Source organism: Calypte anna, chromosome 2, assembly GCF_003957555.1.
Source record: "Calypte anna isolate BGI_N300 chromosome 2, bCalAnn1_v1.p, whole genome shotgun sequence".
NCBI classification, from domain to species: domain Eukaryota; kingdom Metazoa; phylum Chordata; class Aves; order Apodiformes; family Trochilidae; genus Calypte; species Calypte anna.
This window is the reverse complement of record NC_044245.1, coordinates 42,623,592-42,647,443: the sequence shown is the minus strand read 5'-3', so window position 1 is coordinate 42,647,443 and position 23,852 is coordinate 42,623,592. Positions and strand designations below refer to the sequence as shown.

Here is a 23,852-nt window from a genome sequence, read left to right as displayed (position 1 = left end):
GAAATGGTAAAGAGACAACCTTTTACTTTAAGTAGTTCTTTAAGTTAGATTGTCATATGGATTTTGTTAGTGATATACTTGACGACCATGATCATTAAGGTCTAGCTGTCATTAAGTCCCAGTTGGAGAAGGAATAATCAGATCCCCATTTCTTCATCAAGAAGGAATCAGTAAGATATAAAACTCTGTTAAGACAAATTATTGAAATGCAGGATAAGATGAACATAGGCTATGCCTCTTGAAGAACAGTGTTTTACTTGCTACCCTATTTATATAGTTATCCTTCTTTAAATAACTATCCACAGAGATCTCACTCCCAGTGACTAGCAAGGAGTTGCCATGTGGACAGAAGGTGTGTGAAATGTTCCATTCAAATAGAACGGTGGTTGCAGGATGGTTTCATGGGGCAATCTTCCTAAACACAGGAAGTCAGAAGAGAGATTTTCCTCAAGGAAAAGACACAAAACTCACTTTGCACTGACAAAGCAAAAAGGAATGGCTCACAAAGAAGTAAATGAGATCCTAGTGATTGTGAGGTGATAAAGAGTGGTTTATGGCACTGAAGTAGGAAAATGGGCTGCAACAACTTCTGCCAAATGTTTCTTCATAGAGTTACCAGAAAGCTGTGATTGCTCTAGGACCATCCAACAGACTGAAATATGAGACAGCTTTTCACAGGGGGCTAGCAATTAGCATTAGTCTGCCAAGGGACAGAATTTCCTCCAATACACTTAGTCCAACTACAGATTTAGTTCTTTGTTTCATGGACAAAAAGTTTCTGGCCTGCAAGTGAACTGCCCCCCCCTTCTGGCAATGAATTCCCTTAACCTGGTTGCAAGAGGCCAGAAGCAACTACGCTGAATATGAATGCAGATCCCAAATAATAATAGGGCTATAGGCTGGATTTGCACATTAGCAGAGTACTTGCACAATCTGAATCAGGATGATGACTCCCTAGGCAGACTGTCTTCTTCTTGGGATTTTCAAGACTGGTGTGATTACAGCATGAAACACCCAACAGATGTCTCTAATAAACCGTGTTCAATTTAGTTGGAAGTTCGATAGGTACAGAGGTTTCTGCTCAATGTGGTGATGAATATCCCAACAACAAAGCAGTCTTTCTCCTCCTGGTATTTTGCCCAGTAGCATTCTGTCAGCACCTGGCCTCTGAAACCTGTGGAGAGGACATGGCATCTGTGTTCCAGAGCATCTTGATGGAAACAAGCCCCTTGCAAAGACCCCATGACATTTGTTTGAAGGTATTCTGCCATCTTCCCTACCTAGATCGACAAGAAGCTGAACATGAGCCAGCAGTGTGCCCAGGTGGCCAAGAAAGCCAATGGCATCCTGGCCTGTATCCGGAACAGCATTGCCAGCAGGTCCAAGGAAGTGATTCTGCCCCTGTACTCAGCCCTCGTGAGGCCACACCTTGAGTACTGTGTCCAGTTCTGGGCCCCCCAGTTCAGGAAGGATATCGAGGTTCTGGAGCAGGTCCAAAGGAGGGCAACCAGGCTGGTGAAGGGACTCGAGCATAGACCCTACGAGGAGAGGCTGAGAGAACTGGGGTTGTTCAGCCTAAAGAAGAGGCGGCTCAGGGGAGACCTCATCGCTCTCTACAACTACCTGAAAGGAGGGTGTAGCCAGGTGGGGGTTGGGCTCTTTTACCAAACAACTTTCAACAAGACAAGAGGGCATGGACTTAAGTTGTGCCAGGGGAAGTTTAGGTTAGATATTAGAAAGAATTTCTTTACGGAAAGAGTGATCCGTCATTGGAATGGGCTGCCCAGGGAAGTGGTGGATTCTCCGTCCCTGGAGATATTTAAAAAAAGACTGGATGTGGTACTCAGTGCCATGGTCTAGCAACCGCAACAGTGGTTCAAGGGTTGGACTCGATGATCTCTGAGGTCCCTTCCAACCCAGCCAATTCTATGATTCTATGATTCTATGATTCTCCTTTTGAGAGGAGGTTGAGGGCTGAAAGATGAGTACTTCTTTGCAAAGCTGAACTCAATCTGTCTAATAACCTAAAGAGAACATCTTGTATAGATACCATCTGCTATAGTTACTTAACAGAGGGATTTCAACCATATAACCTGTAATATAAATTATATATGGCACATTGTCATGAAGGTGCTGCAGCTACCTGACCAAAGCATGAAGAGTCAAGCTTTTACTCCTACCAATAAAATGTTCTTTTGAGGGTGGAAAAGTTTAACCATCATTAAACATCTGTCAGTCTTGATCTTAAACTGTGATGGATTAAAAAGGCCTTTCCCCATCTTTCTATTTGAAAGAGAACTGCAGTTATATCTACAGAAAATTTTACTAGCAGTATCAAAAAAAGCTAGTAAAAGCTGAGCTGCAGTTTTTCCTTTCCAAATGAAAAGATACGATTATTTGGACTGTGTATAAACAGCAGGTCCTTCCTGATAGGCTCAAAATCTCCCCAGCTTAGCAACCACAGTACTTAAATACAAGCTTTCATATATGATCTGCTCTTTCAAACAAATACTCAGTTAAAATAAAACTCAGTTGATTTCTTACAGGTATTTGATTTTGTTATTCTTACAAATAATTCTATTACTTTTAAATATATCCATATACATAATCCCATGCAAACAACCTGCCATCGCCACAGGAATAATCCCAGTGCCCATTTTCTGAGTGTGCTCTCTGTGTTTCTGGGCTGATTTTGGGAGGGCAGTGGTTACTTTTGGGAGAGCAGCCAGTGCCCAGGAAGTATTTATGCAATGTGCTTACACACGTTACATAACTTCCATATGCTGACAGCCAAACCATCTCCTGGGTGTTTGACTAACCAGCAGCTCAGTTCATCCTCTCCAGCTCTCTCACTATCTGGCTTTTAAGGAGATATTTTCAAAAACAACTAGCAATCCTTCTCCCTCCCCACCCCCACCCCAAGCTCCCCAGATTACAGAGACTAATGGCCTCATGCTGGCTACTAGCAGAAACAGATGAGGGCTCTGGTTTTTGACATTTTCACACAGATCCCCTGCAATTAAACCCAACTTCAGAAAAATCACATTTTGCCACAGCCTCACAGCAACAAAAATCCCCATTTTCTCAATGTTTCCTCCCATTCCGCAATAATCCAATCTATAACTGAGTGGATGGTGAGTATCAGCCAAGGGAGTTCACGGAGGATGAAGGGAAAGGAAATTTGTTAATTTGTTGTGCAGTACTCATCTGCTTAGGAAGAAAGCAACAACTTCTGAAGAAATCTTAGAACAAAGCAATTCCAATCAACTGAGTTACTTTCTTGGCTGATACCAATGCAAAACAAGCAAAGAAACAATCAAGAAATTTGCTCTGAAGGAAACTAGTTCTATTTGTCTCTTCTAGGATAGTAACATGGTAACAATGTTTAATTTTCCTGCCATGTAATAATTATTTATAGTTTTCAGAACATGTAAAATAAAGCATTTCAGAAAACTGCAAGTGTCAATGACTTGAACTCATACATTCTGGTCAACAAAAATCTTAACTCCTAGCACACTGTCGTAATAGAGCATCCTCATTTTGTACCAGTATTGTTATATTGACACTAGCAGGATACAAAGAGTATGGATTATACTTTAAGTATAACACAACTAACATTCTTCTTAAGTATCAGCTGTAAGAAAATAGCACTACTAACTTGTTCTTGTCACTGAAGCCAGGACCTTCACTGTGAGACAGCCTCTCTTTAACCTTTGTCAACAAAAATATAACACAGGATTTGACTTTTGAAAGTAGCATTTAGCTTTAGCAAGCCTAGAAACAGTGAGAGGATACAAGATAATTTGACCTAAAAAAGCTAAGAGGCTTTGGGCATTACAGCAGACTCTCAAATGTTTATCTTTCTGAAACAGTTTTGCCCTCAAAGCTATCCAGAATGATTAATGTTTACTGGAAAACGTTATGCACACAACACAAAAGTAGAAAGATGGTAACTTTTAAATGCATCTACTCCAGAGAAAGCAAACGCCTATAATTCAGCTGAACCTTAAAAAACCTGCCTATTATGATGATGAAGATACTTTTAAGAAAATAGAGGCATAGAGAAGTTAGGAAGGAAAGATGTAAAAGAACTGTTGAGCAGAAGGCAAGAGACTGTAGAAATGTGGCTATGCATTCTGAAGGTACTGGCCAGAACTCCCTAAGTGCCACACTTGGGAGATCCCAAACAGCAGAAAGTCAGCTTCATAGTATTTCTGAGTGTTCCTGTCATTAAATAAAGGCTTGACCCTTCTATATATAAATGCCTCAGATAAGAAAGAAAGCATAGAGAATGACTAATGAAGAAATTACTTTAAATTTCTGTTTATATTAAATTAAAATTTTAGATGCATAACACAATTTTAGATGAGTCACACATGAAAATAACTAAATATACCAATATGTAACTAAATACAAATCTATTCCTCCTCAGTGCAGTATTTTCTTCTTCTATAAAGGCAATAGAGTTTGGAAGATGAAGGTTTAAGTGTCCCAGTCCCATGTAATGGAAATAATCCTAGCTCTTTTAAGAAACTAAAAATCACTTGCTGTGTTGCTGTATAAATGCTTGGAATAGTTCAAAGACACAATGGGCCACGATCAGCCACCACCACCTCCTGCCTATCTCATCTAATGACAAGTAATAAACTGACAGTTCTCAGACTTTTCAGGGTTTGGCATTCAGTTTTTGGCAGACCAAACAATCTTGCTTGAGAACAGGATGGGAAGGTACACTCGGAGCCTAATATTCCCACTATGGTGGCGAGGAACTGACAAAGTAAAACATGTCATAGTGGAGGACCAGAAACTACCAGAACCTTGCCAACTTGAATTTTCCCAAATTTGGCTTCCCAGCCTGGCTTTCAATGGTGTTAGCAAAACATTGACCTGGCCTCCAAGAAAGAGGACTCTAAATCAACTCATACTTGGACATCTATACACAAACAGAGGAAAAAAGGAGTTAGTTAAAGCTGTGAAGCACATGATTTGATTATAACAATTGTCTTAAAGCAAATTTGAAAGTGTCATTAACAAGCTAAAAGCAAATCAGTCCACCATCTTTTCCACAAAGCCCATACAATAAAATTACAGAAACTCAAATTCATAGATTCTAGAAGCCAAAAGGACCTTCATGGTAGATCAGGTAAATACCTCCTCTCATATGTAAAACCTGATTACAGCATATTAGGATACCTGCAAATAATCAACCCATGTTCTTAGCACTGAGAATACTGAGTTGTAATACAGCTTGCCAAAGGACACTGTGGACCTTAAAGCTAAAAATGGCTCAGAGGGCAATAGAACACCACCAGGGAGCTGAAATACACTAAGGATTATTAAATACAAAGAAACTGCACTTGGTTTAGAAAAGTAAGAGCTAAAAATGACTGGAAAGTAGAAGAGTTTAGGAGGAAGCACAGCACCTAGCTTCCATGCTTCCCTGCTTTTTCCTAGACACCTCTTTGTGGCTGCTGGTAGAGATGGAATACCACCTTTGATAGAAGTTTGCTTCGTCCCTGATACACTCCACTTCTAATCTGGACCAACATTCACCTATTTTCACAAATAAAAAATTGTGCCTCCTTTATCACAGAATCATAGAATCATAGAATTGGCTGGGTTGGAAGGGACCTCAGAGATCATCGAGTCCAACCCTTGAACCACCGTTGCGGTTGCTAGACCATGGCACTGAGTGCCACATCCAGTCTCTTTTTAAATACCTCCAGGGATGGAGAATCCACTACTTCCCTGGGCAGCCCATTCCAATGCTTGATCACTCTCTCCGTAAAGAAATTCTTACTAATATCTAACCTAAACTTCCCCTGGTACAACTTAAGACCATGCCCTCTTGTCTTGTTGAAAGTCGTCTGGCAAAAGAGACCAACCCCCCCCTGGCTACACCCTCCTTTCAGGGAGTTGTAGAGAGCAATGAGGTCTCCCCTGAGCCTCCTCTTCTCCAGGCTGAACAGCCCGAGTTCCCTCAGCCTCTCCTCATAGGGTCTGTGTTCAAGTCCCTTCACCAGCCTGGTTGCCCTCCTTTGGAGGGCATCTAACATCTAACATTCATCCACTGGGCCACATTATACTTTGTATGAAATGTTTAAAAAGCCTCCCTTCTGTGCACTAGTAAGTACATACACACATAACAAGGCATCTCAACCTTTTTCTTGACAAGCTAAATAATTCAAGTCTTATAAGCCTCATGTCACTAAATTATGTCCCCTATATTATGGCAGCAAAGGTTACCAAACTGCTGGTTCAAACTGTCACATAACTCCAGAAAGTAATTTGTAGATGTATTAAAAAGAACTGCTGATACTGGGACAAAATCCATATAAATGTACCTGTGGTAGACAGAGACTTCTTCCCACACACACATCTTAAATGTGCACTAGTCAGAAAAACTATCGGTGCTTAATCTCTGCAGACTTCCCTGTCTTCACCTCCTGCATTGTCATCACAATTCCTTTCTGAATTCATAATCTTATATACCAGATTTTAAAAGGGCAAAACCAAGTTCCTTTGCGAGTACAAGTGCTACCAGTCCCCTCCTAAGGAGGCAACAAGTCACTTTGGTGGGGCATACACATGAAATCAAGAGAAACTCCAGTTAAAACTTCTTTCTGACTGATCCCCATGCCTGCTTCTAGCTAAATGACTCAACCCAGGCTCATGGGGAGGAAGGTGGATACAATCTCCCTTCCCCTTCACATGCAGAGGCTGTCTCTGATCCTCCCTCAGACAGTGGACATCCTGTTAAGGGATTAAAGTTTCTGCAGTCCCTCATAATTTACCAGTTCCATTTCAGTCAAGAAGTGCCCATCGTTGAACAGTACTCTCTCTACCATGGCTACACAATAATTAGTGAAAATACTACTTTCCTCACTTATAATATTTATGAAATACATAGACTAAGTTTTGTTGGTGCTTTCCTGCCACACACATATATTCAGTTTGGAGTTAGGGCACTGACATCTCTGCTAGTTACGGAGGTGGGGCTTTCTGGTTTTACACATGCATGGCATGTTTTCACAAAGAAAAGTCTCATGTCAATGTGTCCCAAAAAATAAAGAATGAATTTTGCTTATTTACATCTTCCAAAGCAACAAGAGAAAAACCCACAAACCTCTCTGACAGAGCGTCACTCTGGAGGAAGTGTTTATCTTAAAAATATGACCTTTCCTACCCTACAAGGAGCTTCAGCTACATCAAGTAGCTCAACGTGGGGATGCTGGCTAGATGACTGCTAGCTGTCCCTTCCAACCTGTGCCAGTTTGTTAAATCACAAATACTTAGAGCTCATGCTTAAATGTAGTCGAGGTATCAGTCCAGATATTGGTAAAGGGCAAAACTATTGAAGACATCAGAGCAAAGTTCCTTATAATTATGATACAGGAAGCCTTAGGAATGTGTGTTGATATGTGACACATTTCCTAATTATCTATGAATAAGTGGGTGGTGTTTCTTCTGATACAGTAGAGATACTTATCCCAGACACAATTACTTTTCAGCTAACGCAGATGAGCATATGCAGAGTTTGCAGAAGCCTTCTAATGCACTGGAGTTAAAACAAATAAAACCACCTTTGTTGGACCAAGCTGCTTTATAGCCATCTGTTCTCTTGAAAGGTTTTCCTCAGCATGAATTTTACTACATTCAAATATGCAAATTATCACAAATTTTGAGAAATAGTGAAAGAGAGCAAGTGGACAAAACTGAACTGCCAAATCACATGCATAAATTAGGAGAATGTAAATGAAATACAAATTGATAATTTGTTCTAGAAAATTATGAGTGGCAAAAAAACCTCAAGCCAAAACCCAAATGAGGCCATATGTTGCCCAGTTTGTGGGACCTCAGTGGCTCCTTGGGGACAGTAATTCCACTAAGAGTCAATGACTTGCACCACCTGCTAGGCAGGTGGTCCTAGCAAAAACATCTAGAGCCAGAGGAGGTCAAGTCCTGAAACCTCCTGCAATGCAGACTTTCTGTGACTAGGTTTGGAGGAGAAAGAGCAACAGTTCTACACATCCTCATATACAATTAAATGAGAGGATGAGGGAGAGGAATGTTAGCCCTTTAAGATAATTCATTGCAGATACTGACACTGAAAGAGCCCAAGAAGAATGAAGTCATCTCACTGGACGTTGCCAGCACAGAGCAGGAGCTGGAGAGCTAACTGCACAAATTGTCACTACTTGTGTGATGGGAACCCAAGCCTTTCAGAGTAAAGGTCCAGTCTGTGATGGTCAAGGGACTGGTGTCAGCAATAAAAGAGCCTTTATTAGATTGAATCTCAAGCCGTACTTGCAGTGGAAAGTATCAGAAGAAATGGTGCTGGGAATGAGTTCAGTAGGGGACAGATGAAAACGTCTGTAGAGCACATCTCTCTTACTCTGCAACACAGCTATGCCTATAGCCCTTGGCTATACTGAAGGCTTTTGCCTCCCAATACATTTTCAACTGTATCTGCTCTTTAGATGCTGAGGAAAGGTAAAAAATTAGCTACTTGGAAGTGTAAGAAGCAATGGTCCATGAAACCACATTTACAAAATAATCCATGTTGGAAGTCTGAAAAGTATTTGCAGAAGGACCACTGTAACATACAAAAAGCAAGTGCTACTTAAGTTGTGTGCATATGGTTTATGGATGTTGTGCAATTTAGTCAAAATTTACACAGTTAAAGCAATTATTTTTCTCATGTTATTCAGACAAGCAATTACATCTCATTTCAGAAAAAAATTATCAAGCCATATTTATAGCAAGAACTATTTGGCACATGTCTTACCCACCTCACTGAAATGGTAGATATGTACTAAAGTGTTATTTCTCACACAGCAAAAAGTATAAATATTCAAGGCTGCACCAGTATGCACAGAGATTAATAAAACTCCTGTGACTGCATAGACAATGTTTCAGATTGGATACGTGTTCTTCAGATCATCAGGATAGACAGCCTGTGCAGTCATGGTGCAAGTGTCATCACTTTCCCTATAAATTATGTCTGATTACACAAATCACCAGAGCCTACAAAAATAAAAGAAAATCCATACAATTTTGGAAAAAAAAAATACAAAGAGGTTTTATTAGAAGTATTTTTTCTTTACAAAAATACTATTTCAAGGATTTGGTTGGGGTTTTTTGGTCAAAACACAAAACAAGTATTTTATTTGATCCCACTCTGTTTTAACCTAAGTCTGAACTGAAGTTTCCCCAGTCTTTCCTACAGGTTGTTTTGCAAAGCTGATTATTTTAATGAAATCTTTTCATTTCAGTTGCTTGTTTTTTCTCCTGCCTGACTGCAGCCTTGTGTTTGCTCAGCATTACCAGTGCAAACATCACAAGCTTCTGCTTTTATAATCAGCAGTGTTTTGAGGGTAGTCCTGAAGCTACAGGTAGACCTTCCTGAGGCCCCTAATTTTAGTAATTATGGCACTGAATGAAGCAGAAATCTGTAGCCGGAAAGGAGTCTCTTGTCCGGGATCGACGCGTTGATACAGTGATATAGACTCATAGGATGTGATCTGAGTCTATTGCCCACAGTGTGGAACTAGCAAAGATGGTCTGCTGCTATGGAAGCAACCAGCTGCTCTCTCAGCTAGCTCTAGAATGAGCTGCCTCGGTGGGTGTGAGCCTCACTATTTATTGGCCCCATGGTCTTGCACATGCTCCATAGGGGCCCTGCCCTGACTGGGCACAGGTGGGGTTGATAGCGGCTCACACCCACTTCTTGATGATCAGAGGCACCTGGTCGCTCTGTTCCACTACAGAAATCCATTGAGTTTGTTTCAGCCTCACAAAAAAATGTCTTCAGTTCCCATTTTGTAAGATAAATAAGCAGGATGCTAAGAACTAGCAACTCATGCTCTCCCAGTGTTAGATGGTAAATGAAAAAAAAAAAGAGAGAGAGAGAGAACCTGATTTCCCTTCCCCCCCCCCCCAAAAAAAAAGGAAAGGTAATTTCTGAAGCTCACTGACAGTTCAAGCAGCTATGCTGGACCATCATACCCACAGCCATATACCAAGACATGGGACATGTTAGTAAATACAAAATCTCTGCAAGAGCAGCTTGAAGAGGTGCGAGAAGCAAGCATAAACATTGCCCGGTGTAGAAGACCCTCTCTGCTTTGCTCACAGCTTCATAATGTTGCTCTCAGAGAGGTTAAGCACTACAGTAGGACAGGGGCCAGATGGGCCAGCACACTTAGACTTAGTGCATTCCTTCTGGAAAGGACATGATTAGTGGTAGTGGGTACTCTTCCTAGGGTAAATATCAAGTGCCAGTCATTGCAATCAGAAACCAGAATGCTTTGCAATTATTAGAGCTGCTGCAGTGCAATGTTAAAGCACTGAAATTACTTGAAGGACAATGCTTTTACTGTAAAGAACAGCAACTTTTACACGTCAGAACACCTGTAGAAGGAGGGAGAAAGAGCTTAAACTGCACCTAGGCAAACAGACTCCTGCCACTTTGTGCCACTTGACCAAAAGTTTCCTCCAAATCATGGCACTGTGTTAATTAGCTTCTTTCTGTAAGGGGTGGAGAGACAATGTGGATGATGCAGAGATTAGTCACAGCATTCTTAATTTCTCGCATTTCATGGAAAGGGTACTGAAACACGAGACCCATTTTCAGGAAATGGACAACATTGTTGAAGAAATCTTAGTCAATGTTGCACCTCCTGTTGCTTTGGAAAACGTGTTATTTTGCTGGAAATCATTAAGAAGGGGCACTACTGACTTACAAACACCTAGATCTCACCCCGAAGAAATTGTTTATGGATATTCAGACTATACTACCACCAGTAAGTAAAATCACCATGGAAGATACCATATAAAAGAGCTAAAGGTCTTTCTCCACTTGGCCCAGGCTGAATGGCTGTATTACTTTATCTCACTCTGAAACATAATACACCAGCAGGGAGGATAAAGGAGACATAATTTCATGGATGGTGTTTAAGGGGCTTGACCTTTTTCATTACTGGTAGTTCAGGAAGGATGAGAACTGTCAGTCAACATTTGGGGCCCTTTGCTCATGAGCATGTTTTCTATCTGGAGTCTCTTTCTGGCGGAACATTTACAGATGGACACCAAATGGCCAACAGATGGACAGGGTGGTTCAGAGGAAGCATTGAAAGGCTTCACTTATCAAAAGGAAAAACTATTCTGGTTAAAAGATGCTGACCTCTGATGGCCAGTACACTAAGGAAGGAAGCTAGGCCATAGAAATGAGGGGATGTTTATAGATTAAGTTCCCTTGTAGACAAGTGCCAGTGGTGAAGGGATGCACAGACCAAAAAAACCTCCACATCTGCATTTCTGCTCCAGTTAAGGACAGGTTGTTTTCCCCAGTAGTTTCTCTGAAAAAGCCCAGTGCTGAACTAAAGTTCATTTCTCTGTTGTTGTTATCAGGACTATGCATATTCTGCTGAGATAGTGAATTTATACAATGCAGATTTTTTAATGAAAAAGTACCATAAAAACCAAAAGCATTTTTACATCAATAAACTTTTGTTTTCAGAGCTAATACCAATGTTGTTCCAGTAGTTGCACTTTATGAAAAGACATGCTGTTTCCCACCATTTAATTTTTTTTTCCTTGAAAAATCATTACTAGTTAATACATCTTATTTGAGTTGCTTCTCTCTGCATTTCATGGTGAGAAAATAACTCCATGAATAATTATTTCCCCCAATACGTCTCTCGTTTGCTTTGCCTGAGTCTAGTTTCAGGGCAGAAGGAAGGTATTGATTTAATATTTGCCTGAATCTGAAGAAGTTATCTACTGGGAACACCTCACAGTGCCTGAAAAATCTAGTCCACAGAATGCAGGTTATGCTGTTTAATCTGTGGCTGTCTTGTGTTTCTGGAACCTTGACCTTTTATAAGGATAGACTGCTGACCCATCTCCAACCATGAAGCCCCTTTGTCTACTCAGTAAGCTCTGATCTGCCCAGAAGCTAACATGCTTATCAATGTAGTTTCCAGTGTCACTGCCCCAGAAATGCTAGGTAGTGTCCTCAGACTAGTTTCACAGCACTGGTCCTAGCTAATTCCCTGAGAAGAATCATGGTGTTCAAAAGAAGAGTCCATCACCCTAATAGCAGACAGTACCCATTTCTAGTTGCCCAGCACCCGGGCTTTCTTCCAGGTGACAGAGAAACTGACAACACTTCACATAGTTTGAATAGTTCCTCTCCCCAAAATCTTGATCCCTGTTATTTTTAGGCCTCTATTAAAGGGTTCACATTAATTTATTCTCTGCCCCAGACCACCCTCGAAGTAAGAGTCTGACCAGCCTCCTCTACCATTCTTCACACTAAGGAGCACAGGGAAATGTGAAACAAAGATATAGCACATTCACCAGTTTGGATACAAAAAGGTTAAAGCATTTTGTCTTGAGTTATATGATAAAATTTTGTTATGATACTTTGACTATATGGTAACAAAACTTTTTCAAAATAGAGCAAATTATTCCCATCCCTTCCACAGTTAAGTCCCTTTCAACAGTCTTAATACAAACTATGTAAATTAATGTTTCAGAGAAACATATCAGAACCTTTCTTAAAGTTTGAGAACTTCAAAACAAGATTGTCATTCCAAAATAAAATAACTCTTTTTAATTATGGCATTTTTTCACCACATAGGTGGTTTTAACGAGGACTAATGATGATCGTTCATCTCTGTTAGAGAGCTGAGACACTGCATTCCCTAAAATCCTTTTCAAATAGACACTAATTTAGTCTTCAAATGGATTTGAACACAGAACAGTTACAGTCCTGCTGCATCAGGTTGAAAAGCAATTAGCTTAGAATTAATGAAAATGTAAAAGTTCTCACATTGTCTAAAGTTAAGTACCTCAAGCATAATCAATACAACTGTTCAAAGCAGCTGTATTAGATTTTCTCTCCATGCACCACATACAGACCCTTATAATCTAGTTTGGTATCTGAGAGGTTTCCAGTCTGGTAGTGTTAATACCCTTCTAATAACTACATCACAAGACAGCAGTACTCTAAAAGCACATATGGTAAAACACAATGACATGCATGGCTGTATAGCATCAAGAGAGGAATGTGATGCATACTTGCATAAAAGCATATAAATTAGTTTCTCTTTAACATGTGATCCCACAACACATTTACCCCAGGGTTTGTTTTATGTCTGTTCTTTAAACAGCAGTTTGGGAGAATTTTGAATTCTGTTTCTCCTTCTTGCTTTAAAGACAAATATACAGCATAAATTACCATGAAGACTGTCAGTAACAAGAGGAAGAACTAGAGAAGCTGCTTCTAAAATAAATTATTTGGTGTCTTTTTTCACTGCGAATATATTATTTTTAAATGCACATTTTTTACACAAAAACTAAGACACCAGAAAAAAGCTATAATTTCTGAATGTATGGGATATGAAGCAACATATAGATCAGTGGTAAACTAAAAAGGTGATGGTAGACACTTGTGTTTCAGGTACCTATCAGGGCACCAGAAAATCACCCAATATTCCTTCTGGATCCTGCAGGAAGCCTGAAAGTGTTAGGTGAGAACTGCCAGGCTTCTGGCACTTAGTGAAATTCAAACTAACTTTCCACCACTGAATTAGGAAAAAACTGGGAATCAGGCATTTATTATTGTAGTGAATGTACAGATGCAAGGATAGGAGATGAAGTCCTAACTGCTGACATGCAGATTCACATTGAAAGAGACTCCATATATATTCTAGCTGGCACATTATAACCAAAGGTGACTACATTGACTTGACCTTGAGGTTCCAGTAGATGACCTAGTTTTGGCTGTCAACAAAATGAAAACAGAGATTGAACAACTAAAATAGCAATGTACTCCTGTTCCTTTTAATATTAAAGAAAAAGTACATGAGATCCACGACCAGCTCCTGGTAACTTCACATCAACATACCAGAGGAAAGGCAAAACAAAGCTATCAGGCAATAAATTCAACTGCAATTTGGACTTTGTTTGCTATGGCTGATTATGGAAGACAGTGCTGATCTCAACAGTGATTTTCCAGTATCACACAAAACTGTGGGTTTTAAAGTACAAAAGGCAGTGTATTGTTAATAGGCTCAGTTTGTCCAGAATTAAGACAACATTTTGTCACATGCAGCTATGACAGATGTTTTAAAAAGTAACTTCCCACTCTATGCAAAAAAAGAAACAGCATAGAGGAGGTCACACATCTGCATGTGGAGCAAAGAATATATTCATGTTAAATAATTTACTACAGTGTAAAAAATATCAATAAACAGATGAATGAACGTATGCAGCTCCATGCTGGTTGTTTGGAGGATTTTTTTCCTGGAATGTAAGCTAGCTTAGAAATTCTGTGTAGCATGGTACAGCCACAAGCTCCTAAAGAATGCTGCCACTGTAAAACTAGCTCTGTAGAATCCCTGTATACGACTGAAGCTAATCCCATATAATTCTTCATCTCTTATGATCTCCACTCTCCACAGAATCATGTCAGAACAGAAATTTTCGGTAGAGAAGTCTAGTTCTTTATTTCCCAAAATTGCTTCAGACTGCTTGTTAAATACATTGTAAAATATACCTTTTTATGCAATAAAATGAGAATATGTTACAGACAGTAAAATAAGGCCAATTACAACCCAATGTGTAGAAGTAAACCAGAGATGAGCTCTATTTATTTAGTACTCTATGCTGTACCCTGCAGTACTCATGACTGTTCCATGCCTCATTCAGCCACCACAGCCTGTGGGACAGAGGTGGAACAGCTTCAGCATTCTTACTTTAACCTGCCAGTGAGACACTGGAATAGGATGCCCAGAGAATTTGTGGCTGCCCCCTCCCTGGAAATGTTCAAGGCCAGGCTGGATGGGGCTTTGAGCAGCCTGGTCTGGTGGGAGGTGTCCCTGCCCATGGCAGGAAGGTTGGAACAAGATGAACTTCAAGACCCCTTTTAACCCTAATCATTCTGTGAGTCTGTGAATACAACATAAACAGGAATTTCAAACCCTCACGATTTATGTATTTATCTAAACCAAAGGCAGAATCTCCCTAGTTTATCTGTCCTTTCAGGCCACCAATGCTTTTCACTGTTCCACATGTCAGTTGTTCTTACCTGTTGTTTCAGAGCCTCTAGGGATTCAAATTCCAATCTGGCTAGCTTTATCTGGATATCTCTTGGTTTATCCGGAATTACAAACGCCATGATAAACTTTATTGCTAGTAGCAAGTGCTGGAAAATAAAGTAAAAAGTAAAAATTAAAACTACTATAAAGTTTGAAGCATGGAGAGAACAGCATAATACTATTTCAAGTTATTTCTTGTGAGATGTACAGCACACCATACTATAACTACATTGAGCCTCAGCCACTCCATGTTTTTTCTATTTATAGTCCTTCATAATTTGAATACAAACACTTGCAGTTTGTCTTATTTTCATAACAATCTCATTTCCACTATGTACTACAATTTATTTCTAATTCAATTTTGTATTTGTGATTCCAGATAAAATAATAGGTTTTAAAGCATACTGCTGATTAACAGAAATTGAACCACAGTACCCAGCATATTTCACAGTGAAATTTTTATATATACACACATATAGATATAATTAGATTAAATTATAACATACATACATACATGCACACTCACATACACATATGTCACAATACAAATGAAACAAGTCCATTGTAAAAAGTAAGAACGAACAGAATTTTTGCATTAGAGATGTCATTAAAACCTAAAACTACTCCTGAGAAAGCATCAGGAGAGAACAAAATAAAATATGATCTTTAAAGAACTGGCACACTCACGAACAGAGACTTTTTAGGAAACAGAGAAACATTCCACATCTAGGATGCCAAATTCGTTATAATTTATCACAAAATGGTATAATCTTATTTACAAACAAAGCAAGAAGTTCTGTTGAACCTACTCATTGACCAGTCTTTCAAATTTCACTTATATGTGCACCACTCCCTTCATCTCACCAAAACCAGGTGCCAAACTGTCAAGTTACTGTGTTTGTGTCTTCATTTATGTAAACCATAAATATCTGCTAAATAAGAACCATTCAATCTTATTTTCTCAAGGGCTGAGCTAACAGGATGCTGCATGTGTCCAAGCAGGAACCTGCTTTCCCAGCTGATGGTTGGGAGCTCCTAATCATTGCTTCTAGCTGATTGATGGTCCTAGCAATGGTTTAAAACTTGCAGAGGGGAGATTTGGGTTAGACATTACAAAGAAATTCTTTAATTTGAGAAGCTGTGGCTGCCCCCTCCCTGGAAGTGGTCAAGGCCAGGTTGGATGGGGCCTTGAGCAACCTGGGCTAGCAGAAGGTATCTCTGCCCATACAGGGGGGTTGGAACTGGATAAGTTTTAAGGTCTCTTCCAACCCTAGACATGCTATGATTCTGTGATTCTATTAAAAACCTGACCAATATAAGGCAACACTCAAATATACGTGCTTAACTTTAAGCTTGTGCTTAAGCTCCACTGACTCAACAATGCTTACAGATGTGCTTGAACTTAGATTGCATGTACACACTGCTTATCAAATTTCCCTGTTTTTTTACTAAGTAGAACAGATCAGTGCTCCTTGCTGAAGTACATTTTGCTGAACTGTATGATCTTGATACACTTGGGCACTTCGTAATAGACAAAAAATCCCTGAGGTTCTAGAAGTAAGTGAGCAAGAAGCTAGCCAAAACATTACAGACTGTGAAGGAGTGGCAGTAAAACTCTAAATAAGCCAATTGCAATAAAAAAGAGTTAAAGTTGGAAATCAAATAATAGTAAGTAAGTAAAAAACAATGAAGAGCATTAAATGAAACTATTTTTTTAAGCGTATACAGAAAAATAATTAGCAGATCTTGGAGCAGATTTGTTTACTAACAAATTGTTAGTAAATGGAAGAATACTGTATTTAAAGAAGTGAAAGGCAGGCTGAAAATTAATGCAGTGCTAATACATCATCAAAGAAAACCTGAACACAGATTTAGAGGTTAGTAAAGCAATTAGCCTGTCCACTGTGTAATGCAATGTGTAATACCACGTTATTAAAAATAATTATGTGGACAGCAGAATATTCTCCCACTCATACAAATTTTCTTTCCTCACTCAACTTAGCTTCTGCTACTAGGAAATTTTTCTCACACACATAAAAAAATAATTAAAATTATAGCAGACTTGTTTTTATGCTAGAAATACATATGTTTCAGAGCTAGCATCAGAGAAATTTAAATGGAAAAAGGTACAACATTGACGACAATAATACAAACCAAGACAATACTCTGCAGAATAGACTCATAAGGAATCACAGTTGAAAGGGAATAACTAATCTGGAGATAAAATTTTGTTTTGGAAAAAGGACAATACAGGGATCAAATCTTGAGTAACTCAAGAATAGATAATGGGATTAGGGTAAAAGCTTACACTTATGTCTGACAAAACTAGCAGGGATTTGGACAGGGATATTTACTTGAAAAGTTACAATGGACATTTCAGTTGAAAAAGAGACTCAGCATCATACAATGGAGCTTCTATCTGCCCACAATCCTTTGGACCAGGGTTCACCTCACAAAAGAAACAATTTTTGATGATTATTAAAGAGCAAGAATCAAAATTTGAAGTGGTAATTTTCAGCCACTGCCTTCTGAGGAGCCATGAAAACAGAAACCAAGCTTGTAACTTTACACAGACTCTTCAAAGTAGCTCCAAATAAAAAACCAACCAACCAACCAACCAAAAAAAAAAAACCTAAGAAAATATATTAAAACGATTTCAGGGAAATGTAAATAATATTATGGAAGACAAAGACTGACTAAGATTTTCCCATTATTCAAAGGGTTGAGGGAGGAACAGAAGAGACATCTAGGAAAGCCAGAAATAAAGCCAACAAAATTCCAGTTAATCCTGGAAAACACTGTATTTTAAAAAAATAGATACAGAAGGGCGATGATTTTAACTAAGCTGCCATGTGAAGAGTGTGATTCCTGTATCAACTAATCAGAGCCCAGCAGTTCAGCAGTATTTCAGAGATGGGTTTCTTGGCATTAGGCTACCTGTTACCCTCAGGTGTTGAAAAATGCTTTTGACACAAGTTAGCTTGTCAGAAGTCAGTTTTCCTGCTAGCACAACACAGTCTGTAAATTCAAAAATACAGATTTAAACCTAAAGGCAGAACCTCAGATTCAGAAAGCCTTTAAGCCAGAGAGAACTTTAACCCTCAGAATTGCTTTTTAATGTTCTTTTCCAAACTGCCATCAAAATAAAGCTTCATCTGTCATCAAGTGCTCAGAACTGTGTGGGATGTCCCTGTGTGCAAGACTGTGACCTCAGAATAACACTGGACTGCAGAGCAAATTCAGTTCAATTTCACCTCGTAACTCCCAATGAAACAAACAAAAAAAAAAGGTACCAGAGCACAACAGCCTCCCTTGGGTAACTTCTCCAGCTATTCCTTTTTGCAAATTAAGAGTAATATTAATAAAATTGGGAAGGAAAATCTTCTAAAATTTAGAAGAAAATGTATCTAATTTTATTAACAGTTTATATTGCATTTTGGAACTGCCACTTGACTAAGGAAAATTTAAGTAGCTATTCAAAAGAAATTGAAGGAAGCAAGAGAAACGAGTAGTTGTGTTCGTTGTATCATTCATATTCCATACCGATTTCTAAATCTTCTTTTAGTATAATTCCTACAACTTCGGTCCAAAACAAGGAAACATCTGCTTCAAAAAATAAATGTCTTAAGAGTACAGTACAGAGAATAGACATCAGAATAGACTGGAAATTTTTCTTTCATAGTATAACGTTATATAGCTACATTAACACTGGTGTAAAAATCTTATAAAAAGAAAATACTCAAGTTTATGCAAATTTCCTTCACAATCACTTCAAATATGTTTTGAATTTCTTCATAGAATTGGTTTTACTTTAATTTTTTTTATTATTATTTTATTTTGGTTTGGTTGTGTTTTTCTTTTTTTCTAAAGCAGGCTGGAAACCCAACCATTATCCATTATGTCTAAGTACAACCATTAAAAAGTGGTGTTGTTTCCAAGAAAATGCCCTTTACAATTACAAGAGGACTATTTCACTGCGAGCAAAATCCAGGACAACATTCAATCTGCAAGCTCTCCAATGCCAACAGCAAAGTCCCCTCCTATTTTGCAATCTGCCAAGTGGGCACGGAGAGAAAGAGCAATGAGTTTCTCGCCCTGGATAAATGCAGTTCCATCAGACTCCTCGTGGTCTTGTGCCAGTTGCTGAGAGAGCCAGAGGAGCTATTCTGTTCTGCAAAGCCACCAGCAAGAGCAGAAGCAGCAGCTGTGTTTAGCAGCAGTGGGTCCCTAACCTCATCTCTTTTAAAACAGAAAATGCAAATTAGGGTTAAATTCCTGGAATTCTGAACAGCTAATCTGATTGCTATAGTGGTCCTACTGCAGCAATTCCTGTCAAAATCTATTCAACTGAAAAAGAAAAGGGGAAAAAAAAAAAAAAAGCAGTAGTTGGATAGTTGGTTAGATGATAAAGTGCATGCTTGGAGAGACTCTATTAGAATTTTCTATCAAAAGCCAATTTTAGAATCTAATATCTATAAAAACTTTCAATTAAAATCAGAAATCTGGACATAGTTCTGTCTAGAACCAGCACCTACTATGAAACAAGTAACTGGTTACTAACTCTGCATAGGTAAGGAACCCTACACAAAAAAGCCAACACCTGAGACACATTGCTTTGAACCTCTGTTCTCTGCTGGTATATGCAAAATGCCTTTGCAAATGTAAAGGAAAGCATCACGGGAAGATCACATTCCCTTGAGAACAGAAGTCAGGGAGGTCATTAGATTCTTTGCTATGACTCTGGATCACAGTAATCTAACAGTAAACTAAGTTAAGAGCAAACACTAACAACAGAAAATAATTCTGTCTTTCAGTGGTAAGTTTTTAGCTTTGAGGGTCTTGCATCTTTCTGAGATTAGAAAAAAGTGAAAAGGAAAGTGAAAAATAATTCTGACAAGGGAGCAATATGAGCAAAGAAGATTTTCCATAAGGCTCAGAAAGTTCAATTAAATTCAGTTGTCTTTAATAGACAGAAATAAAATACATTTATGAGCAAATATTTCTACAATACAATTAAAAAGAATGTATGACCAAAGTTTCCTTCTACCTTTAAATGAGCTGGTTTCATTACAGAGTCTTGCTAATGGAGCAAAATCGTCACAATTGAGGGACTTTAAAAAAGGCCATTCTTCTGCTATTCAGGTAAATGCTGCTTTTAGAACGTCACAGAATCATTTTGATTGGAAAAGACCTTTAAGGTCATCAAGTCCAACCATTAACCTAGCACCCTACTAAGTCCACTACTAAACCATGTCTCTAAGCACCACATCTACAGGTCTTTTAAATACCTCCAGGGATGGTGTCTCAGTCAGTTCCCAGGGAAACCTGTTCCAGTGCCTGACAATTATTTTGGTGAAGAAATTTTTCCTCATATCCAATCTAAATAAACCTCAGCACAACTTTGGGCCATTTCTTCTTGTGTGGTCAATTGCAACTTGGCAGAAGAGACCAACCCCCACCTCACTATAACCTCCTTTCAGGTTGTAGAGAGTGATAACAGTCTCCTCTAAGCCTTCTTTTCTCCAGACTTAACAACCCCAGGTCCCTCAGCTGCTCCTCAGAAGACTTGGGCTCTAGACTTTGCACCAGCAGGGTTGCTTTTCTAGAGGAAGGTCTCCTCTTCAGAGGAAGGCTTCTGGGGTGCTGACCCTGAAGCAGTCTCCCTGCCCTGGAGGCCCCAGCAACTGTTCCTGCCCTTGGTGGGCGTATACTGAGCACACCTGAAACCACTTGGGAATGTCAGCAGTTTTAAATTACTTATGGCATTATTCAGGTGCAAAGGAATGTCTTTGTTCTTCTTTTCTAGTAATAAGAGAAACCATGAAAAGCAATCCCCTAGGTATCTTCTTGGTAATTAACTCTTCTGCAACTGTTCTGCAAAAACCATGCCATGAGTGCAGAAAGTTGCCAGACTATGTTCAGCTGTAGAATGTCAACAGCATGATGCCAGCTCACTGTGAAGCAACAAGTCCTCACGTGTGTGTGTCCAGGAGCAGCTCAGGCAGCATGACACCAAGGATGAGTTGCCATGCCAGGCGTGCCCCCTGTCCAGAGGGCTGGGAGGAAAAGGCAACCTGTCTGCAGCAAGGACTTCAAAGCATATGTCTCCACCTATGTTTGGAGTCACACTTGAAAAGGAACTGATAGTGCTGGGTTAGGGTGGCAGAGCTTTGGTAGCAGTTGAAGGAGTTGCAGAAGCTGCTCAAAGCTCCCCTGGCTCCAAAGTCAGATCCACTTCTGGCCAAGGCCAAGGCCAAGCCCAAGCCCATCAGCAATGATGGTAACACCTCTGTGATAAACATATTTAAGAAGAGGAGAAGCAAACTGCTTTAAGACCTGTAGGACAGAGGAGAGGAGAAAGCAAGAGCAGACAACTGAGCAGAGATACCAGGGTCACTGAAGGAGGAAAAGAGGAGGTGCTGGAGCAGAAGTTCCCCTGCAGCCCATGCAGGACCACAGTAGAGCAGATGTAGACCTGCAGCTGTGGATGACCCCATGCCAGGAGAAGTGATTGTGCCCAAAGAAGGCCATGACTGTGTGGGAAGCCAGCACTGGAGCAACTTCTAACAGAATGTCCATTTCTTCATCTTTTCTGACAGCAGCGAAAGAGTAAGAGCAGTTCTAAAATTTCCTACTGACCATAGTTTGTCCTGCTTTGTGAACTCTAGCCCTGTTCAACAGGCTGTTTAAGCTTACATTTACTGTTAAGCACAATTCTAAATACATTTATGTTCAGAAAAACTATTAAGCCCAAAATTAAAAGTAGACTAAAATATATTCCCAGGTCATTTCTTGAATCCAGGTCTTAAATGTTAATAGCTGAATCACAGTGTATATTTTCTTTCCCTGAAGGTGGTACAATACAACATATACTAAATCCACATGTCTGAGGAAAAGAATGCAGGCTTACACTGAGTCTCCTTACACTTAGACTTCTGAAACAGTTTTAAATTACAGTTTTAAATTAGTGCAGAAATCCTGGCCTATTAGCAATCTGCTATGAAACCTCACAAATCAAAACCTACGCTGAAAATTATACCAGGCTTAACATGCAGTTTTGAGGCATATTTCAGTCATGAAAAAAAGTATTAGACTACAACATGAGAACTGGGGCTTGTTTAATTACCATTATACATACATTAGCAGCACTGGCCTCTAGTAGCACTGATTCACTCCTTTTTCCCATTAAGTCTTGGCCTTATCCATCAAGACCACTGAACTGCTTTCTTTCAGAAGAAGTAAATTTATTTCAAATGCTACAACTGCTTCCTGTAACTATCACTACTGACAAAAACTCCAATTCCAGACCAGAACTCCTGAGCAAGAGACTGCTGCATAAGACAACATGAAAGATTAAAAAAAAAAAAAAAAAAGTAAAGATAATCTCTAAGGAAGCAGATTCTCCGTTCCAAGCATTTAAAACAGGTATAGCTTATATTTAAAGTCATCAGGGACAATCTGTTAAATAAATAAAGATTCTATCAATGTGCATGCTAATAAAGTTGAAAGTACAAGTAATCTGATTAATTGCATAGTCATGACATTTTTTGCCATTATACTTTCAAATAATCTGATATTCTTTAAAAACAAATTTTATGATTATTTATAGATTATTTCTTGTTAATGTTTAAACTCTGGCTGTTATATATCATATTCAGTCCTTAAGGAAGAGAAGCAGCACCTGGACTCTTTGAAAAGATTTAGGTTCCCAACTGTCCTCCCTCATTTTCTGCAACAGTAGCAATTAAGATGTTAGGCAGCCCAGAAATCTACAGAAATGTTGTCACTGACTTACTCGATGCTGCAAAAAAGCCACTAGTTCTCAGAATTTACGTATTTGTTAAAACCTTCACCAGACCTTTTTAAGACTACTTCCAGATTACTTTTCCAGGATTTTCTCTGAATTGCTTAAGTACTTTCTGAGGTGCTGAAGCATAAAAATAAGAGGAAAGGGTAAGGTAAGAAAGAGTTTTATTTACATACCCAAGCAACACTCTCCACCTCTCCAGGCAAATTACCATTTTTAGATCTATCACACAAAATTAAACATTCAGCAGGTTCTAGAAACATCTGCTGAAAGGAAAACATCTTAAATAAAAGAACTTCTGATACCAATCTTATACACAGACTTCTGAATTGACCGCAGCTTGGGGAAAAAAAAACCACAACAAAAACAGTTACCCTAATAATCTTGTTTTATAAACATAGCATATTACATGACCCAAAATATTTTATCATGCAGCACACTTGCAAAACCATCTCTGCAAAAGTCCCCGTAAAAATAGAACATACACAAATGAGCCTTTCAGAAACATTCTAAGACATTATTTTCCTCACATGTTTCATCCTGTAGCTAACTCAAAGACATGAAAAAAGCCCTATAGGTGTAAATTTGTCTTGGACCTTCTAAGTATTTGCTGATGGTTAATTTTGCAGTAACCCAACAGTCGTAAAAGCAGCATAATTATGCAACCATCTCTATGTTACCACTTGATAATCCTGAAATGTTTTGGCAGGCCCCTTATCTCAGTTTAAGGCTAGCATTTAATAGGAGCTGGGATACAAGTTGCCAAAAGCCAAATTAGCTAATGCTGAATGTAATGAACAGCAGAGCTTTGATCAAGCTCTGAAATAAATGTAAAGTGAAAAGTGGAAAGAAGGATGTCCACGGAATTAAAATTGACAGGATGATTAACACCAGCCCTTATGAAGTGCCACTTAGCTGATTGCTACCATTACATATTG

At 39.1% G+C, this 23,852-nt stretch overlaps 1 protein-coding gene across 10 annotated transcripts in view; it reads right to left on the bottom strand.

The window, feature by feature from the left end:
- ANO10 (anoctamin 10) overlaps positions 1–23,852 on the bottom strand; it is a 118,388-nt gene that overhangs the window by 25,937 nt on the left and 68,599 nt on the right. For all 10 annotated transcript variants that reach the window (XM_030446114.1, XM_030446116.1, XM_030446117.1 and 7 more), the window contains one exon: positions 15,098–15,214. In XM_030446114.1, coding sequence (XP_030301974.1) covers positions 15,098–15,214 — 117 coding nt within the window. The remainder of the gene's footprint in view (positions 1–15,097; positions 15,215–23,852) is intronic.